The 20,591-nt window shown below is 42.9% G+C and overlaps 1 protein-coding gene across 2 annotated transcripts in view; it reads right to left on the bottom strand.

The window, feature by feature from the left end:
- The window catches only part of LOC119176414 (uncharacterized), a 67,508-nt gene that overhangs the window by 23,444 nt on the left and 23,473 nt on the right, over window positions 1–20,591 (bottom strand). Inside the window, exons 4-7 of one of the 2 annotated variants that reach the window (XM_075877641.1) lie at window positions 20,257–20,446; window positions 9,090–9,353; window positions 2,082–2,208; window positions 923–1,233 (exon numbers count right to left, since the gene is read on the bottom strand). In XM_075877641.1, coding sequence (XP_075733756.1) covers window positions 1,096–1,233; window positions 2,082–2,208; window positions 9,090–9,353; window positions 20,257–20,446 — 719 coding nt within the window. In that variant the 3' untranslated portion in view covers window positions 923–1,095. Of the gene's footprint in view, window positions 1–922; window positions 1,234–2,081; window positions 2,209–9,089; window positions 9,354–20,256; window positions 20,447–20,591 lie in introns of those variants that run through there. The other variant, XM_037427674.2, reaches the window with a different exon arrangement.

Here is a 20,591-nt window from a genome sequence, read left to right as displayed (position 1 = left end):
TGCAGTGCAGTGATCACGACTCAATATTAGACGTTCACGTGGACCGTGCATGCTCGTCCCCCTCACCTGATGTGTGTGTGTGATTGGTGTTCCACTCAAAGAGGAGCCCAACAGAGCTTAAAACGACGCCACAGAGTGCTGGACGTCGCTCTGAACTATTTAACGTTCAACCACCACGCTCGTGGTTTGGGAAACCCCTAACCTTTCTTTGCTGTAAGTATGTGTAAATAGTGCCATAAACCTATTTGTTTTTCGTATCCTCTTCTTGTTAGCGTTCGTTTCCTCTACCCGGTTACACCACGCTACCACAAGAGACCGGGTAGACCCCCATTCGCAACAGCACGCACCTCTCGCTCTTTGCTGGCATGTTGTGGGTGCGCATGCGTGGGTGGCCTTGGGACAGAAAGTTCCCCACAAGCTCTCAGTGGCTTTAGTGTGCTGTGCCAGCGGCGCTGACTGTTTGCGCATGCTTTTCAGGCCGCGACAAAGCAGAGGACTTTGCAGAATTCGAGCTATGTTCCTTCAGGATGGGGCGGAAATATGTTGTGCCGAACTGCAGCAGTGGCTATGTGTCCTGCAAGGAGAAGGGGTATTATCTTCAGAGCTCCTAGTGATCTGGTGAGGTTGGTTGGAAGTGTGGGCTCGAAGCATACCTAGAAAAGATCGCAAGCTGATGCCACATTTGTGAGAAGCACTTCTCAAACGGTGACTCTGCCATGTCATGTTACATGACATATAGACACGTTTGCTTTTCGAAGCAGCTTTCAGCAGTGTTGTAGCTCTGTGGTTGAACAGCTGCATGCCATGAAGAATGCGTGGGTGCGATTCCTTCCTGGTACCGAAGACATTTGCATCTGTCTCAATTTCGTAATCGCGGACAACGCTAACTTTTCTTTCCCAAGTAACGACAACGACGCCAACCTTTCTGCAAAACGAGCCCTTTAATGCTGTCGCGTAAACATTTGAAGCAGGCAAGGACGCACAGGAACATACCCAGTTGGACCCGAAGCGTGAACAGCGAATGAGAGCAAAGTGGCTTTAAACGAGAGCGTGGGGAGAGCGACGCGCGCATTTCCCCCTTCAGCTAGCGGAGTTTCACAACAGAAGGCGTGTAAGTGCTGTGCCCGATTTTGTGACGCTTTCAGGGCGCTCAAGCGAGCACAGTTCCACCTCCTCGAGAATTCTTGCTCCGTGGTCTAGCACACTGTAGGCCAAGGGCCTTGGCCAGCACCACTGAAAAATTTGCACAATCTTCAAATTCGTACAAGCAAAGATCATATCACAGATTCTACTGTAGACATCAGTTTTTACAAGCGCAACAAGCGATGACTGCCCGTGAGACAAAACTAAACTTACCACCATGTGGACATGCAAGCAATACAGCTGACACGCTGGCCTAAATAAACCCCTTGAAATGAAAATTGAACATTAACGATGCAAGAAAGAAAATCCCCTGCAGCTGCATAGAATGACAGCGCTTGCGTGGCAAGTGAAAACTGGTGCACTTTTGAAACATACAGATGGCAGAGTAAGCGTTCGGCATCGAACATATTGAAGTTATTTCTAGTGCCATATGGTTACCCCATTGGCCCTTACATGCTTACAAAAGGCTGTCCTAGTAATTTTTAGTAGTGATGTCTGTAGCTCAAATGGATCATATAATTTTTAAAACATGTTCATGTCTTATCCGCTGCAGAAGCTACAATACAGTCCTCAAGCAACTCACACAACACAGCAGCAGTATTTTTTTTTTTCTTCAGAAACATCAAATTTACATTTGATGCCACAAACAAGCAATGTTAATAACACCACCTGTCATGTCACTAATAACAAATGAAAATGAAGAGAGGTGGCTCCTTATGGTGCTCTCTTCCTCTCAAATTCAATGTCTAGGCCCCATTTGATGTTCAGACTGTCTCTATGATTGGTCGCATGGTCACTGCCATTTTAATTATAGTTTACGAGAGTTCTTCTGCCACAGAGGTCTCTATGCTTCCTTGATCCTGAAAATTCTAAACAGAACATGACTTGAAATTATAATGCCATGTGCTCCAAGAGTAGCACAATAGGTGCTCACTCACCTTTGATATGGTGAGTGCCAGGCTCCAGTTGTGTTGTATGGAATCAATGCCTATGTCCCCATGACGGCTTATGTTAGGATGGAAGATTTTAGTCAGGAACTTCACAATGGGAGGCCTCATGGGGTACCTGCATAGGCACCATGAAAAAACAAAAATTTTAAAAAAGCATACCAACAACTTTATCAGGAAACCAAAACAAGCCACGGAAGCCGTAAAGTGGTAGCAGTACGAAATGCAACAACCTCCAGTTTCTACACAAGAAGGCTAGTGTATCGCAAGTGATCCAAATCACCGGGAGAGAGAAGGTTATCCTGCAAGAAATCACAATCACCAACAGAAAAACTGCTGCTGCTTGTTTCAAACAGCCACAAAGTTTGCACTTCACAATTGCGAGGTCAGAGGAACCTATACCTGAATTTGAAAAAAAAAAATCACATATTTCCAGCAAAAGCCATATGAACTAAAACAGGACTTTACAACAGATAAAGCTTTTAGTTATTTCAGCATTCCAGCAAGAAGTTTTGCATTTAAGTAGTCACTAAATTTTGCAACTTTTGCAGCTTAGTCTGTAGCCTGCTAGTAGGGTCGTAAGGTATGGCAGCGGACGTCTTATGGTCTCTGAGAAGGGCCAGCATTTTTTACTGGTAGTCATTCTTGTACAACAAGACCGTAGCATTTCCTTTGTCAAAGGGTAGAATGAGGACGCTTTTTTTACTCTGTAGACTTTGAATGGCTTCCTTCTGGGCTACCGAGGACCGTGTCTATGGCCACATTTTCATAAACCCAAAAGCACACCAATAGCACACGAGCTTCTTCAGCAAACTTCCCTCAGTAGTACGAGAATGAGCTCGCACCCGCAATGTACCATATTTACTCGATTCTACTGCGCCCTAGATTGTAATGCGCACCCGGTTTCCATGACCAAAAAAAAAAGATAAGAGATCGATTGCAACGCGCACCCATTTTTCTCGTTGGCCCGCACGATCACACCACTCGGGAAAACGACTCCTTTCGGGAGCGTCTTCCGTTTAAATATGCGGTATGGGGCCTATCTGACGTGCAAGAAAGCATTGCCGTCACTCTAGTTTTACCGTGGCCCGATGTCAGCACGCAAACTTGCTTCGCCCCCTTTTTTCGACGGTTGTGGTGCCAGGCATGTCGAAGTAAAGAGGCGTCTGATCGGCATTCCCAATTTGCCCAAGCAGGTAGTTTGTGCCGCAAGTTTAGGACGAACCTCTGAAAACTGTGAAGCTTTTCTTCGTACTCCTCCAGCAACTTTTGGCATATGCCCGTTCGCCTTCGGAGGGAAAAGCCTTTCCTCTTAATAAAGTTAGTTAGCCAGCACATGCTCGCTTTAAACTGGCTCCGCATTAGCCCTTTTTTTTAAGGCTAACTGCATAGCCTGCACTTGGAGCAGTTCTGTCGTCATAGGCTGCTGTGCCGCTCACTGCTCAATCCCATACTCGCCGAGCAGCCCTTCGATTTGCGAAAACCGACCCTGCTGTGGTCCACTGAAGCCTTCACGTGAATCTTTGCTGTCGACAATATTCTGCTTTTGTTTCTGCCAGTCCCGCACGCACGTTTTGGGAACTCCGAACGACCGCGATGCGGCCCGATTTCTGTCCGCACACGCGATGACTTTTCTTTTAAAAGCAGCATCGTGCTGCAGTCGTCGAGTTTTTGGAGTCTGCCCTTTCATGCCGTCGATGCTAATGCACTACAAGATGACCAACTCCTCAGCACATGTATGAAGTGCCGCACATGGGAAACACATAGGCAGAAATGGCCAATGCGCCATGGAAATGCCATTTTGGAAATGCCGATGGCAATAGAATGACCGTATTCATTTTTTTTCGTACTGGATTCTAACGCGCATGCGATTTATGAACTCGCTTAACCGGAAAAAAGGTGCACGTTAGATTCGAGTAATTACAGTATACTTAGCCCCTGCAATATATGGCCTGTCTAAAGTCCGCAAGCCTGGCGTTCCACTTCAGCCTATTGTAGACCTCACCAGATCACCCCTCTACCGACTATTAAGCTACCTTCACCAGGAGTCGAGTCCTCTAGCCGGCAAGACGTCAAAGCACGTCTGCATTTGTTTCACAGTAAACAAGAATTCGTCTGTATAGTAAATGATAATGCAGACAAGAATTCGTCTGCATTTGTTTCAAAGGTACAGAATGTCACACTGAGTGAGGATGACAATATGATCTCATTCAATGTCACTATCACTTTTTACGAGTGTTCTAGTGGACTTTGCAGTAACCACGGGCGAAGAAGCCCTAAAAGCAGACTGTGGTCTTCCTGATGGCACTCTTTGTGACATTCCAGAACTTCGTGAGCTGCTGTAGTTTTGCTTCAGCAACACATATTTCTCATAAAGCGGCATCATTTATCAGAAAATGCAAGATACGGCAATGAGAGCATCAATATCAGTCACCATAGCTAATCGGGTAATGAAAGCCTTGAAAGGAAAGGTCCTGGCGAATTTAACTCCGGCACCCAAAGTGTCCTGCCTTTCTTTTGGACGTTGAGGTTCACTGGGATGGAAGCGCCCTCACCTTCTCTTTACATAGGAAGCCCACGCAAACTAGCTATTATCGCAGTTTCAATTCGTGTCATCCTTAGCAACGCACTTCGTACAGGTCTGCTCGGATAATGATGCAGTGAAGAAAGAATTACGGGCGATCCATTGGGAGCTAAGCCGCAACAGCTATCCTGATCCTGTCATTCCCAAAACTAAAACCCGAAGACTACAGCTAAGCTCACAAAGCAGTGCAGCAACCTGTGCACGTGCAGCCAAGCCTTAGGTAAAAAACGTCAGCGAGGCTCTTTCATGCATATCTTCAAAATATGATTAGCGCGTTGCGCATGTCCCTACCGACAACCAGCTTGTAAATGTAAAATACGTAAAAGTTTATATTGCTTCTATGAAACGTTACCATCCAAAATACCCACACCGTCATCAGCCACCTTGGATGCTTCCTCGTACAAGAACCAACTATGATGGACAAAAAATTACAGCTACCGTTACAATTTAGACATTATATTCATCAGGCGTCACCCTTTCTTAACTTTGTGAATATTTTATTAATGCTTCTGACAATTAAGATTTAACTTCAAAGTTCGTAGCAAAAGGTAGGAAAAACAATAAACAAAAACACAAGGGATAAAAATGCAATCACTGCTGCACGTTAATCATATGTTTAGTGTATTTGTGGTTTACAAATTGCGACTTTTTATTTACAATTTTATATATGTTTATTGCATTGCGTGTTTTTGCTTTGTTTTTGTCAGAGTAACCATATTCAGTGAGGTTGATCGTTTTACTATTCTTAATTTTGTTTATGTTGTGTACTTTTGTCAGCTGTGGTGTTCTGTTGCCACCACTGCCACTGCCTTGTGTAAATAGGGGGGGGGGGGGGGGGGGGTGAGAACTTAATCAAGCGGATAGTCACTTTTAGCCTCACTGCCTCCATCAACAGTGTATTGAAGGGAATAAACCATTATTATTATTATTATTATTATTATTATTATTATTATTACTATGAGAAACAGACAAGCAGCATTTTACTACATTTCTTGATGCATGGAAAGCTTTTTTATGGCAGCTGGTTCGATTACTAGTGATCAATTGTATTCGGACGCTCTCACGTCATCTGTATCATTCCCAAAATGTCCCGCTCATGGCACGCGTCGTGCAATGCATTTAGCTGAATTTCTCGGTAAGTAGGGCACTGCTGTTGATAATTAGAGACCGGATAATAGGCAAATGCCAATTTTGTACCTTGCCTTGTTATCGTGCCATTTTGATATATAAGCATGAATTAAAGGTTAAGAAGGGCTTTTATGGTGTTTTTATAGTGCCTGCAAATGCCTATTTTGGGTGTTCGTGCCTAAATACCTATAAGTGCCTATAAATGCCTTTTTTTTCAAATGAGCGCATATATGAGCACTATTCAAGCCCAAATTTTGTTTTCGAGCGTGGTGTGAAGCCGTTATTCATGAAAAAAGGCAACATTGTTATTTCCAAACACTATATGATTAAATTAAGACAAAGCTGACAAGCAGCAAGCGATTGGAGAAAGAGTATAAGGAGTGAAAAAGACGCTATTTCTGCAGCCCTAAGTGGAAGCACGTCTCAGCGTCTGCAGGAGTATACGAGGAGGGAAAATTAAAGATGGGGTAACAAAATAAAAGTGACGTCTATGGCCGAGGACGCGGCGACCACCTTCTACAGACAGCTGTCCAGTGCCCTGAAGGAACTGAAGAACCACCCTAAAAACCTGGTGTTGCGGTGGGAAAAGAAGAGCAGGTTTTTCTGGGCAGCCAAGGGTAGCTAGAGAACGAATGAAAAACAGTGAAGGGCCACTCATGGAATGCTCTTGTTGATTCAGTGGTGGCAAAGATCGCCAAATCGTTATACTTTATACAGCGAAGCCTGAGACAGGCGCCGGCATGTTTACAATCAACGGTGTACTTAGCATACATTCAACGTATGCTTGAATACACTTGTTCCGTATGAGATCTATTTTTCATGTGTCTTTAAGTGACAAACATTAAAAAATAAAGAACAGCGCTTCAAGGTTTGCCCTAAGCCATTACTCAAAAATGACAGCTGTAACAATATAAAAAATTAACTAGGATGGGAATTACTATCATCGCGTCAAATGAAACTGCGGTTAAAGCTCCTGTTTCAAGTATTTCATGCTAAACTCACATTCGAAAAGGAATGTACCTAAACAGTCCTCTTTGCGATATTGTAATTAAGATTTTAGAATGTCGTATCAGATATAATTTTTTTAATAATTCGTCTTTTGTTAGTTTCATGACAGAATGAAATGGCTTATAAAGAGAACAAAGTGTGTTGTGTCAATGAAGGCGTGTTTTCTTTTACGTTATAACCCATCTGCTGCAGCGCCTTCAGGTAAAAAATGTTATGAGCATACGACTCTTGTTTTGTTTGTAATTTACTTTCTAAGCATCTCTCTCTAGGTGACATAATAAGTTGTATTTAGACTTTAGAACTTCTTGTGTGTCTAATGAAAAGCATTCTACCACGGTGATTTTTCAAATTGGTTCACTATGAGCCACCAAAGCATGATGCGAAGAAGCAAGCTTGAATCCCTTGCCTCTCGTCCCGTGTAGCCATCGCGAGCCTCAATCCTTCCCTGCTCTCTTTGGTATTGGGACTGGAGAATCACATGACGCATACGCAACGAGAACAACATACGTACGCAAGGTTACACGCGCATGACGTGCCCCAGCCTACTTGTGTACAAACGCCATCTGTCGTTTCGGCGTTCTCTGCTGTGTATTACCAGTTTCTGTGGGATGGATCAGTCAGTGTGTGTACTTTAGGAGAGGCTGGCAAGGATCATGCATTGTGACCGCGATACACCACGTCACTCTGCTGAAACTGTGTTCAGAGACGACGCACTAAACATAAGCTAAGCATTGTCAGTGTTGGCAAAGGCACTATGCAGGAACGACGAGAATACGAACGCAAGCGAAATGGGGTAGTAGTAGTAGTAGTAGTATGTGTGGTTTTACATTTAAAAAAAAACACGATATGAATATGACGGATGTCGTAGCAGAGGTCTCCGCAAATTTTGACCATCTGGTGCTTTTTAACGTGCACTGACATCGCGCAGTACACGGGCGTCTACTTTTTCGCCTCAATTTAGATGTGACCATTGTGGCCACAATCGAACGCGTAGCATTAGGGTCAGCAGCGGAGCACCCTATAGCGACTGGTCCACCGAAGCGGACGCGATACGAGGGCCGATTAGTGAATAGCATCTCGAGGCTATTCAAAACGAAAATAGAAATAATAACAAGCTGAGATTCCGCTTGCATTTTTTATTATTTTTCTCAGCTTTCATTCATTATACTGATTTTCAAAGGGCAGTGCAAAGACACAGGAAAAAGAAACACATAAAGACAAAGAGCGCTGTCTTTTGTCTTTGCACTTCCTTTTCAAAATAATATGAATCAGCTGGCCCAAACCAAACTACTCCTCATTCATGCTACACAACAGAACACAATAATTGTTTGTGCCAAGTAATGCCACGTGAAAGCTCTTAATGAGGTACCGTTTAAAATGCAGGATATAATCAGGTAGCGGGACATTTTTGTCTGTTTTTCTATATACAGCTAGCATTTAACGAAGTTCTGATGAAGAGCTTATGGTATGCAACGTCAGCCCACCAATGTCAACGTAAAGGAGCGACGTAAAAACAGGACCATTTCTTGGTGTACGTCACTCCCTAGATCTTGGGGCGCACGCCCGCGAGAAGGGCAAGTGGCGTTCTTAGAAATTGAGCATTTTTCCGCGACATGCAATTTTGCAAATATTAACAGGAATAATCCGGAGTGCAAAGTGCACCATTATGCTTGTCAGCTCGAAATGCCCAAACCTAGTGAGGAGTCCTTTGAGGTGTTCACCGACAGGAGAGAAATCTGTCCTACGCGATTAGACCTAGCATCCCTCTCTTCTGGGGTGGGGTATCAGTGGCCTGGTTATTTGCTCCTGCGCTGCCCTTCCCACCCACAATGAAAAGTAGACCCAGGAAAGTGTTAATTGAATGGTGGACACTTGACGCACAATGCTAAACAATAAAACAAAAGACCACATACTGTGAATCGCGCCGGAAATGCATGCCTATGTTCAATCGTTGATACCTTTCTGCTATCTTAAACAATATTGTTTTTTTTTATTCTTGGCGTAGATACAAGTCACCGACGTCATTGTTTTGCATTATTTCAATTTTCGTAAAAACTTATTGTGCCTATAATTATGATTTTGAGTGCCTAAAACAGTGTTTTACCTGCCTGTCTTTGGCGTCTAAAACACACTTTTTAGTGCCTAAAAACCAAGCCTCTATTGATACTATTGCCATTTTAGATGTTGCTAAACATTTAACTTTTACTTCGACTTAAATTGTTATTTGCCTTTAGCACCCCTTTAAGCATAAAATAGTTCAATAAAACACTGATACTCACGCGCTCGGAATCTGCACAAAGAGGAGGAACCGGCCACCTTCATAAGGGCTGTCTGGCGGTCCAGCTATAACTGCCTGCCAGTGGACACACAAAGGGTCCAGTGGCTGAGCTGCAATGCCTTCAGGAGGTTCTATCTGTAACATACGCAGCTCTTGCTGCAGTCGCACTGTGCGCCAGGAGCAATCAGGGCCCCAGTCAAAAAAACGGCCTTTCGGTCCTTCCGTGAGCTCCTGTAGGCACCGCTGGCATGGTGCACTGGTGACCCTGCATATGGGAGAACCACCTCATAAACAATATTGACATAATTAGGAACAAAACCACAACAAACTTCTGCATTGTACCTTCTGTGACACTGAGACAATGAATGAAAGTACAGTGCTAGTGACAACCCACAATATCTGCCACTCCATTTCCATCAAATGCTGCATGCTGTATATGTTACAGAACAGAAACACTGCTTTACCACTGTAAAAGTACTACAGGCAGTTGGAAAGCCATGTTTCATGCTTCAAGAACAGCAAGCAACGCAGATAGTGGAAGAACATAACAAGCTGTCAAATTATATGGCAAAATTTCGATTTTGAGCACTGCAGATACACAAGCAGTGTTCGTACCGGTTTTTAAGGTGAAAATTCAAGGATATTTAAGAACTTTTTTGTAAAAAGTTTTTCAAGAACTCAAAGTAGCATGCAAAGTTGCAATTTTCCCCTACAAAATTATCAAAAATGACTGATCCTGCTTACAATGAAAAATGGATATTGCAATTATAACAAAAACATCTAGTCTTTATAACTTCTGACGATCGCAACACACAAAGCTCACAAAAGCAGTCGAGATTTTTTCAGCATAGGCTTGAAGTTACTCAAGTACATTCAAAACGTCCTGTGTAGCGTTATTTCACTTAAATAAATGCATATCTTAATAATGTAGCAATGAGTAGCCTAGATCACTCTGCAAGTCCTAAACAGAAAAAAAACTCTCAACACAGTGTACTCTTACAGCAGCAGTTGAGATTTTTCCACTGTATGCTCTGTATCAAACATATTCAAAAACATTCAGCCTAATCTTATTTGACCTTAACAAAGATTAAGAAACGTATAGGAGACATGAACTTGACGTCATGTGCGAGGAGCAGCAGCGACAGGGTTGCCATTTTGCTGGTCTGTGCACCAGCCGCACGCGAAAAAAGCATGCAGTACATGCCCAAGCGTTTCCCCCCCCCCCCCCCCTCCAATATGGAAGCGAAATATAGGAAGCCATCAGAAAAGCACGAATCAGTGTGCTGGAGAGGCTGGAAAGCTATGCGAGCACAGATTCCGCCTCTTAAGCAGGTCTGCCTGGCTGTTTCAGACCCGACAGCAGTGGCGACGTAGCGGGAAGAAAGCATGTCTGTTGCTGGGTAACAGGTTCAATCGCTTCCTTTACAGCCCCTCTTCAGTCTGGGCTGGACCCGATTTCTTTTTCACGAGCTCATGTAGCTTAAACTGAATGTTTCAGCAGTTACTGTGCACATATGTTTTTGTGTAGTTCCTAACACATTCATTACTGCTGCACACAATGACCAGTTATAATTCGGTGGAACATCATTCAGTAGCTTGGAATCATATTAGTAATCCGAAGCTGCACCAAACTGTGGCGGTTGCCTCGTTAATGCCTTAGTGGTGAGTGGCGCGGTGCAGAGGAGTCAGTCATGCTCACCTGTGAAATTGTGCAGCTCAGTACGATTGGGACAGCAGATAGCATGGAGTTTCATACAATAATACCTAGAGAAGAATCTGGAACTGCGATCGTGTACCTCCATGGGAATTATGGGAAGTACAGGCTTCGGATTGAATAGAGTTAGCTAGCGAACTCTCTACAGACTTTTTTCTACAGTTTAACTTTCGTTCTTCGCTCGGTGCGGGTAGTGAGTACGGTGAAAAGCACTGAAGCAGCACCATTGTTGTTCAAAGAGGCTTAAGACCACTAGGTCTAAAATTTGCTGCGACGTTGAAGCTTCACGATTCGTATTCGACAATTTAAACGAAGTGTCGTCCACTCACCACTGCATGCCAGTGCAGAATATTGCATCGACTTCATGTTTTTTCACGAGCGCGTCTTGCCTAAACTCATTTGAAATTGACTGCGAAATGATGACGAAGCTAAGTAGACGCATCGTCATGCTCCACTGACTCGACTTCACAACAAACCGGAGGTATGTTGGGGGCAGACCACTTGGACACACGCACCTAGCGTCACAGAAGAAGAAACGTTCAGTGTTTCTCACTTAACATTGTACTGTTATTTCCAAAAATGGATAATGTGCACTTTTGAGAGAAAAACAAGCATGCTTATTTTCAAATGTTGTAAAAAATAATTCATTGAATCTTGATGCCAAATCTAGAATGCAATGGCAGAGCAATGCATATTCTGATGGTTCAATTTGCCCAGGTTTCACTTTTGCGGCCTCGTTACGAAAACTTTTTGCAATAAACTTTGTACATAAATAAATTAAGCAAGTTTCAATTAAATATAAGTTCAAGTCACTTAGTTTTACACTTGGAAAAGAAGTGTCGCGAATCTCAAGAATATAATCCATCCGAAGTGGATCCTAAGCCTGTACTTTCTATAATTCCCATGGGGGTACAAGCATAGAGTTCCTCACAAAATACCAAGAGGGAGGTGTGGCGACACCGTATATGCGAATTTCTCGAGGCGTCCCGCACTGGGAATGACGGTATATGTGTCTGTGAGGCTTGTGTTGGCTGTTGTTGAGTGAGGCTTAGGCTCAAAAGCGAATATGACTGCATAAATAAAGCTTCTCTAAAACAAAACGTTTATAAGCAGATCTCATTCACGCCTATTATATTCTATAATAAAAGCCCACTTACCTTGACAGCACAACCAAACGGCGAAAAAAAGAAACAGACAACATAAAAATGGCGCAGGGAATACTCGCATTGTCGTCTGCCTGCCAGGTTTAGCCGCCATTGATTACTTCTTAAGCTTTGTAAAAATTGTACAACTATGAAGAAGGTTCTAGTGCTATGTAAAACTTGTTTCTGTGCAATGACAAAAATAAATAGCTTATCACGTGCTCTTTTAGTAAGAAACCAATCATTTTAACGTGAAGTCAGACTCGTTTTCGAAGTATAAAATTCGTGTCAAGTTCAAAGCTCACATATCCTGTCATTGCCTTGCATCCAGCAGCTCATTAGCACCCGTTTTTACTCTCGGTAAGTTCGTGAGAAACTATGAGTACAAGGGCCGTTGAAGGAACCCACGTAGACACTAGAGCAAGGTTCCCCTCTAGGTATTTTTGTATGAAACGAGTACCTTAGCCACTAGACCACCGCAGCGGGGCGTCACACACACATCCTTTTCAAGCATCCTTCTCTGTATTTAAGCAGCACATGGCAAGTGTCGATCAGTGACAGTTGTTCGCTAGCATTCATCCTGTGCGTGTGATTTTCATGCGTTTTTCGTGCTTAAGTAGAGCACTACATGTACCGAGCCGCTTTCTGTTTGTGTAACATTGTTGCTATCACTTTCACTGCTTCGCTCTCGCCACAAAACTGACACTTTTTTTTTTTCACGTGCAGTTCTGCAAAACATAATTACGTGAGCCCACACCGCATTACTGCTCTTCAAATGGAGAGTTTGACAGGTTGATATGTCAATCCACTATTCGGAAGCCGCAATGTTGATATGAGTGTGTATGGCACAGGAAATTCAAGGACTTTCAAGAGCCTTGAAAGCACATTTTTCGAATTCAAGGGTTTTCAAGGATTGCAAGGACCTGTATGCACTCTGACAAGACTTCTGTTAACTACCTGCTACACACTGCGAGATATCTGTCACACAATCTACTACATAGCAGAGAATGCAAACTTGTGTAGCATGAGCCCCCTCCTTCAACAAGAGTCAATCCAGCCACTTCCTGATGTTTCCCATGAGCTTGCGCAGTAGCCCAATAGCTAAGGCCAGGCCACAGTGAACTTGTAGCTAGTCTCCGAAACTGTAAGCGCATGCAAAGCCACAGGATCCACAATAAACGTGAATGCAGCCCTTTGCTACATGGCATCACACAGCAACTCTTGGGAGGTGGCCAATAGATATGCATTGCGTACAGGTCATACAGTGCAATAGCATCTCTAGTTGCCACTAAGAATTATAAAAGGCAGTTGCATTTAAAAATGTCTCGGAGGTAAGAGACTTGCATAGCAGCAATGTTTTGAAGGCATTGATACGCCCGAAATCAGGAAATGTTAGAATTATCTCAGCAGAATCACTACATGTTGTAAACAAAGAAAGCAGAAGGATAAAAACGGTGTTAAAAGAAAAATTCCTCTTTGGTAAGAGTGTCGAAATCCACTGGGCGCCACAACCGTTCCCCCTACCAGTGGTGGGAATGCTTTCCAGCATTTTAAAGCAGCCATTGGAGTAGCTACCTCTGTGTTTGGTGCATGCACGGGATTTCCATGACGCACACAGAGGAAGAAAATTTAGCTTTTACTTAGTTTAATGTAGCTCAGTGGCATCGGATTCGACAGTCGAAAGTTCGGATCCTGCCGGTGGCACGTTATCATTTCGTCCACTTTCATTCCTCCACATTTGCGTTACAATTACTTCTAATAACAACTCCTATGCTTTACCCAGCATTAGTGTCTGTTCTCTGCTGAACATTTCGTAACTAGCGCAAAACTAGGAACATGAAAATGAGGGGAGCAAGAAGACAGATGGGCACCAAATGTTGATTGATTAATTGATTTGTGGAGTTTAATGTCCCCAAACCACCATATGATTAGGAGAGACGCCGTAGTGTAAGGCTCCAGAAATTTCGACCACCTGAGGTTTTTAGACGTGCACCCAAATCTGAGCACACGAGCCTACAGCATTTTCGCCTACATCAAAAATGCAGCTGCCGCAGCCAGCATCCCGCTACCTGCAGGTCAGCAGCTGAGTACCTTAGCCGCTAGACCACCGCGGTGGGGCGGGCGCCAAACGTGATTACATTGACACTGAAGGGAACAAAGCAAAAAACAGGACAGAAAAAGAATGAACACACAACACATGACATGTTTTAGGTAACTCTTCCACGCCTCTGTGCATGAGTAAAAGTTTACCTGTTTTTCAGCCTGCACCGGCAATAAACATTTGGTAGTTTAGCGCCCATCTGTCTCTTTCCTCCACTCATTTTTATGTTCCTAGTTTTGTCCCAGTTACGAAATGTTCAGCAAACTAAGGCACCTACTCGCCCCAAAACAAGTTCTACTGTTGGTTCTCATTAATACTGTGTCTAACAAAGAGAACGAACCCTTAAGTTTACACTTTCCTTCGCTCTGTAAACCGTGACATAAGATCGCGAAGGATATTGCACCAAAAAGCTAGCTGTAGCATGAAGTTTGTAACAGCGTGCCCACACACACACATGCATGAACAAAGGGACACATGCAATGCTCATTACAGTAAAACCTCATTAATATGTACATACATGCCGAGAACCTGCCGTGAACGCAGCTAACAACGAACTAAACATAGTATGCATTAAGCCCCAAGTACATAAGCGTGCGCAGGGTTCTCATTCAGTGGGGGGCGGAGCAGCGACAAAGATTTGTTGCAGCGCTCCCCTCCCTATTATGTCAATGTATGAGGCTGACATTGTACTCCCCTCTTGCTTCCCTTCCCTATTACATGTCGATGCATGGGGCTGGCTTTGCGCCCCCTGCCCTCTCCCCCTCCTCCTTGCACACGCCTATGACAAAGTACCAATTTGAGCTTCCTTACGTGAGCCATCGCCGCTAGAGAAGAAAATTTTAAATATAGTGCCACAGCAAATATTTCATAAACCTAAGTAGCCATTGATATCCACTGGCTGTTCATTTTCAATACATATGTCCAGCCGTGTGGATACCCAAGAGATAGCCAATAGATGTACTATGAAAATCTATGTCCCGTGTGGCTGTTCTCTGGGCAGCCGAACTGGATGTCCGACTGGACATTAGGTTTTAAACGTTGACCGGCTGTCCATACAAGGACATGCCAAGGATATGTGCATTTGCTCATCAATTATTGTAAAATTAGAATGTAGTGAAAATATATATAGACCTGCAGAATCCTAGCTGACAATCTTGTAAAATTTCATTTAAAATGCTACTATAAAATTCAAATTTCTACACAGCATTTGATCCCAGGATGCCAAATAATTTTGCTACCTGAGGCAAAACAATCAGTTGACTCAATATGTGTATCGTATGTTATAAGAAACAATGTATTTAGTGTTATTATTATCGCATGTGAACTGACAAAAATACGGAATGAGCTCGTCATTTCAGTCATCAAGTAGGCAAACTTCCATGCGCCAGCCTCAGCACTTCTCAACAAGTGGCGCCCCGCAGTTGCTCAGATTCCTCAAACGCACACGTCATGCTAACCATGCCATCGTGCCTATTGTTCCGAAACCTGCTTTACCAGCGGCGCGCACTGAGGGAAGGAACAGGGGAAAGGAAGGTGTTCGTGTCGCGTCGAACGTATGTACGCTGAGCCGGTCTCAGAATCGGCAGAAGGCAGATTTTTTTTTTTTTTCTGAAGTGCGCTCGTGTGGACATCAACAGCACCATGTGAAGTTACAATCTTCATCATCATCATCAGCCCGACTACGTCCACTGCAGGACAAAGGCCTCTCCCATGTTCCGCCAGTTAACACGGTCCTGTGCTTGCTGCTGCCAATTTACACCCGCAAACTTTTTAATCTCATCTGCCCACCTAACCTTCTGTCTCCCCCTAACCCGCTTGCCTTCTCTGGGAATCCAGGTAGTTAGCCTTAATGACCAGCGGTTATCCTGTCTACGCACTACATGCCCGTCCCATGTCCATTCCCTCTTCTTTATTTCAACTATGATATCCTTAACCCTCGTTTGTTCCCTAATTCACTATGCTCTCTTCTTGCCTCTTAAGGTTACACCTACCATTTTTCTTTCCATTGCTCGCTGCGTCGTCCTCAATTTAAGCTGAACCCTCTTTGTAAGTCTCCAGGCTTCTGCTCTGTAGCTAAGTACCGGCAAGATACAGCTGTTATATACTTTTCTCTTGAGGGATAGTGGAAATCTACCTGTCATAATTTCAGAGTGCTTGCCAAATGTGCTTCACCCCATTCTTATTCTTCTAGTTACTTCAATCTCATGGTTCGGCTCCGCGGTTATTACCTGCCCTAAGTAGACATAGTCTTTTACAAATTGAAGTGCACTATTACCTATGTCGAAGCGCTGCTCTTTTCCGAGGCAGATTAATTTTAAGACCCACCTTTCTGCTCTCCTTGTCTAACTCCGTAATCGTGAGTTGCAATTCGTCCCCCGAGTTACTCAGCAATGCAATGTCATCGGCGAAGTGCAGGTTACTAAGGTACTCTCCATTAACACTTATCCCTAACTGGTCCCATTCTAGGCTTCTGAAAACCTCCTGTAAGCACGCGGTAAATAGCATTGGGGAGATTGTGTCCTCCTGCCTTACGCCCTTCTTGATTGGTATTCTGTTGCTTTCTTTATGAAGCACTATGATAGTAGTTGATCCCCTGTAGATTTCTTCCAGGATGTTTATATATACTTCATCGACGCCCTGATTCCGCAGTGTCTGTACGACGGCTGATATTTCTACTGAATCAGACGCCTTCTCGTAATCTATGAAGGCTATGTATAGTGGTTGGTTATATTCTGAGCATTTCTCTATTACCTGATTGATAGTATGAATGTGGTAGATTGTTGAGTAGCCTGTTCGAAATCCTGCTTTTTCCTTTGGTTGATTGAATTCTAATGTTTTCTTTACTCTGTTAGCAATTAAATTTGTATATAGCTTGTATACTTCAGAGAGAGCGCCGATCGGCCTGTAATTCTTCAAGTCCTTGTCATCTCCTTTCTTATGTATTAAGATGATGTTAGCATTCTTCCAAGACTCTGGTACTCTTCCCGTCAGGAGACACCTCGTAAACAGGGTGGCTAGTTTTTCTAACACAATCTGTCCTCGATCTTTCAGAAGATCTGATGTTACCCAATCCTCACCAGCAGCTTTGCCTCTTTGCATGCTCTCCAAACCTTTTCTGACTACTTCTATCATTACTGGTGGGATGTCATCTGGGTTACTGCTAGTTCTTATAGTATTAACGTCGTGGTTGTCCCGGCTACTGTACAGATCTCTGTAAAACTCCTCCGTTATTTAGCTATCCTATCCATATTGGTAGTTATTTTGCCTTCTTTGTCCCTTAGTGCATACATCCGATTTTTGCCTATCCCAAGTTTCCTCTTCACTGCTTTAACGTGAAGTTACAAAGGATGACTTTTATACAAGAAACACCGAAACGCAGCATGAGCCCACCAATGTTTTCAGCAGAGATTACAACGGCAGGCAGCAGCAACCCCACTCACTCGCATGGCACAGATAAGGCCTCGTGTTACATACCTGCTCTTTACGCCTCATATCAGACATTTATCTGTTCTTAGTACACGTTAATTATTGTCTATAATTTGTATAAGCCCTGTTGATACGTGGCATGTTTCCAGCTTTTCATTTGCTCGCATATTCTTTGCTATTAGACGAACACCTGGTCAGTGCCTGTACACCTTTTTTAGAAGCATGTGCTACACCCATTAGTTTTCATCCTGTGCTTGTCTATATGTACGTATTGTGGTAACTACAATAACATTGGCATAAACACGCCAAGTAGGGTTTGTTGCTAATAATTTAATCTACCCTCAAAGAAGCAATTGCTGCCGCCTACGAAGTCTTCGCACTTGAGGGCGAAAGGGCATTGAACACTAAAATCTTGCAAGACTTTGTACACACACACTTTCACAATCGCGGCTGCAGACTGTGATTTATGTGCATCTTAGGCTTGATATATGTTGATAATAAAGGTTCAATTGTTCTTGAAAGCCCGCTTGGACTCCTTTTTTTTTTTAGAATTTTGCAGCAGAAAAGCTCCCACGAAAAAAAGATGGGCCTCTGAGTAGGCTGTGTGGGTACGTTGTTCACATGAAAGGTTTTTCTTGAACATGCACTAGCTATATATGCACAAAAAATTATATAAATATACATACATATACATATATATATATACATACATACATACATATATATATACATACATACATACATATATATATACATACATACATACATATATATACATACATACATACATATATATACATACATACATACATACATATATATACATACATACATACATACATATACATACATACATACATACATATACATACATATATACATATATATACATACATATATACATATATATACATACATATACATACATACATATATACATATACATACATACATATATACATATACATACATACATATATACATATACATACATACATACATATATATATATATATATATATATATATATATATATATATATATATATATATATATATATATATATATATATATATATATATATATATATATATATATATATATATATATATGTATGTATGTATGTATGTATATGGTTAGCGACGTCACCAATCCATGCACAAAGAATATCTGTGCACAAAACACAATTCTGTGTTTTTTTACTCTAAAACCTTCTCTCGTTTTGAAAGTATTTACTGCAACGTCCAGGAGGGCTTCCGTGTGTTTTCAGTAGAGCGGCGCCAAATGTTAAACCTGGCACCTAAACAGCACACGAACAAGGTGTGTCACATAGGGGGCGACTCCTTAACTCTTTGATTCCAATAGCAACCTGCTTTTGCTACTAGGGTTACATTACGCACAGGTCGGCAACCTCACTCAGACTCGGAATGAGAAGCTATTCCAAGAGAGTCTTGGTGAGTACCTCAAAATCCCGAGCAAGTGCCCTCACCCCCTACTATTTAATCCTGCTTTGCAGTGCAGCCCGATTGCTCTGCGCATGCTCGGTGCCATTAGTTGTTTTGTGCTTGAGATGAGAGGCCAGCTATGTTTATGCAGCCCTACACAGTGGCGAAGAAAATTGAGGTTATTCGATGACGGAGAAAACGGAAAGAACATGACCAGACGTCTTGACATTTCAAGCTCGACCAGAAGCTGACACAGGAATGGGAGAAGAATTTCGATAATATGCTGCAGCTAAACTATGGGAAGGCATAACTTCAAACGGAAGCTCAGTAACGGCACACCAGTGTTCAGCAAACACATAGACGATGCACTTTTCAAGTACCATGAGCGTCAAAGAAGGGCAGGACATGCCGTCAGGAACTGGATTCTTTCCAAGAGGCCATCCAAATTGCCAACAGCACGCAGTTGGGAAACTTTGTAACTTTCAGCCATTGCATGAATCACTGGAAACAGCAGTTCAGCATTGCAATGTGCCGCGCTACAAACGAGAGCCAGAAAACACACGAGAAGCTTTCGGAGGCAGCAAGTGCCTTTCGGTCTTCCGTGAACTTGTTGCGACGACGCAATGGCTACACCTAATATAACATGGCCAACATGAATTAGACGATGGTGTGAATAGACGGCCCCACCAACAGGAGAAACAATGAGGTCGGCGAAAGCACCATATGGATTGCGAACACAAGATCTGCCCGGCGAAGCTTCACACTTGTGCCACCGGCCACAAGCTCCCGACCTTCATTATCTTCAAAGAGCAAAGCGGGATAATTCCAGCCAGGGCCTTTGTGAGCCTTCGCATACCAAATGAGAATGTTTTTTTTTTTTTCATCCGTAGCAAATGTTCATTTTATCACCTCAAAAAACGGCTGGGTGACATCGGAAAAAATAAAATAATGGCTGTCAAGAGTCTGCAACCAGTTTTTTCGAACCAATTCGGAGGACTCTTTCAATGGCTTTAAAAGTGATTAAAAGCTACAATAAATTCTGGCCTTAAATAAAGTTAACTAAAATTTTAATCCATCTGCACTGCATTTGTTTTTTTTTTTGGTGCAAAAATTTTCCCGTCTTGAATTTCAGTGCCGTTCTGAGATAGAGCACCCCCCCCCCCCCCCCCACACTTTGCCGGCAATTTCGACTTTGTTTGTGGGGAAGGGGGGCACTTGCTCAAAATTTTACGATATGCATTTATGTAAATGCCCAACAAATGCAACATGTGATGCCCCATAGCAGAAGCAATCAATTAACTGCAAGCCACTTTTTTTTTCAGTAAATAAATGGTACGCACAGACGACTGTAAAGGGTCCTCCAAGAAGTGACTTTGTGAGGAGGCTTGAAGAGAGGCCAACGATGCTTGGTGAACACAAACCAATTATCTTCAGTGAGTTCGCACTCGAGGATTTGGCGCCAGCGTTGGCAGACCTGGCTACAATGCCACAGCGACAGATCATCCAGGCGCCTGAAGATGAGGGAAAGCACTACAAGTGGAAAAGACAAGAATGTGTAAGCACGGCACAACTGCATCAGTATGCAACAATGCTATAAAAAAAGCTTTGCTTATTAGAATAATAAGTTGCACTTACAGTGCCTAATAATTTTTAAAAAGAGGGCATCCTTTATCTA

The sequence above is a fragment of the Rhipicephalus microplus genome, chromosome X (genome assembly GCF_043290135.1).
Source record: "Rhipicephalus microplus isolate Deutch F79 chromosome X, USDA_Rmic, whole genome shotgun sequence".
NCBI lineage: Eukaryota > Metazoa > Arthropoda > Arachnida > Ixodida > Ixodidae > Rhipicephalus > Rhipicephalus microplus.
This window is presented reverse-complemented; position numbering and strand designations above follow the sequence as displayed.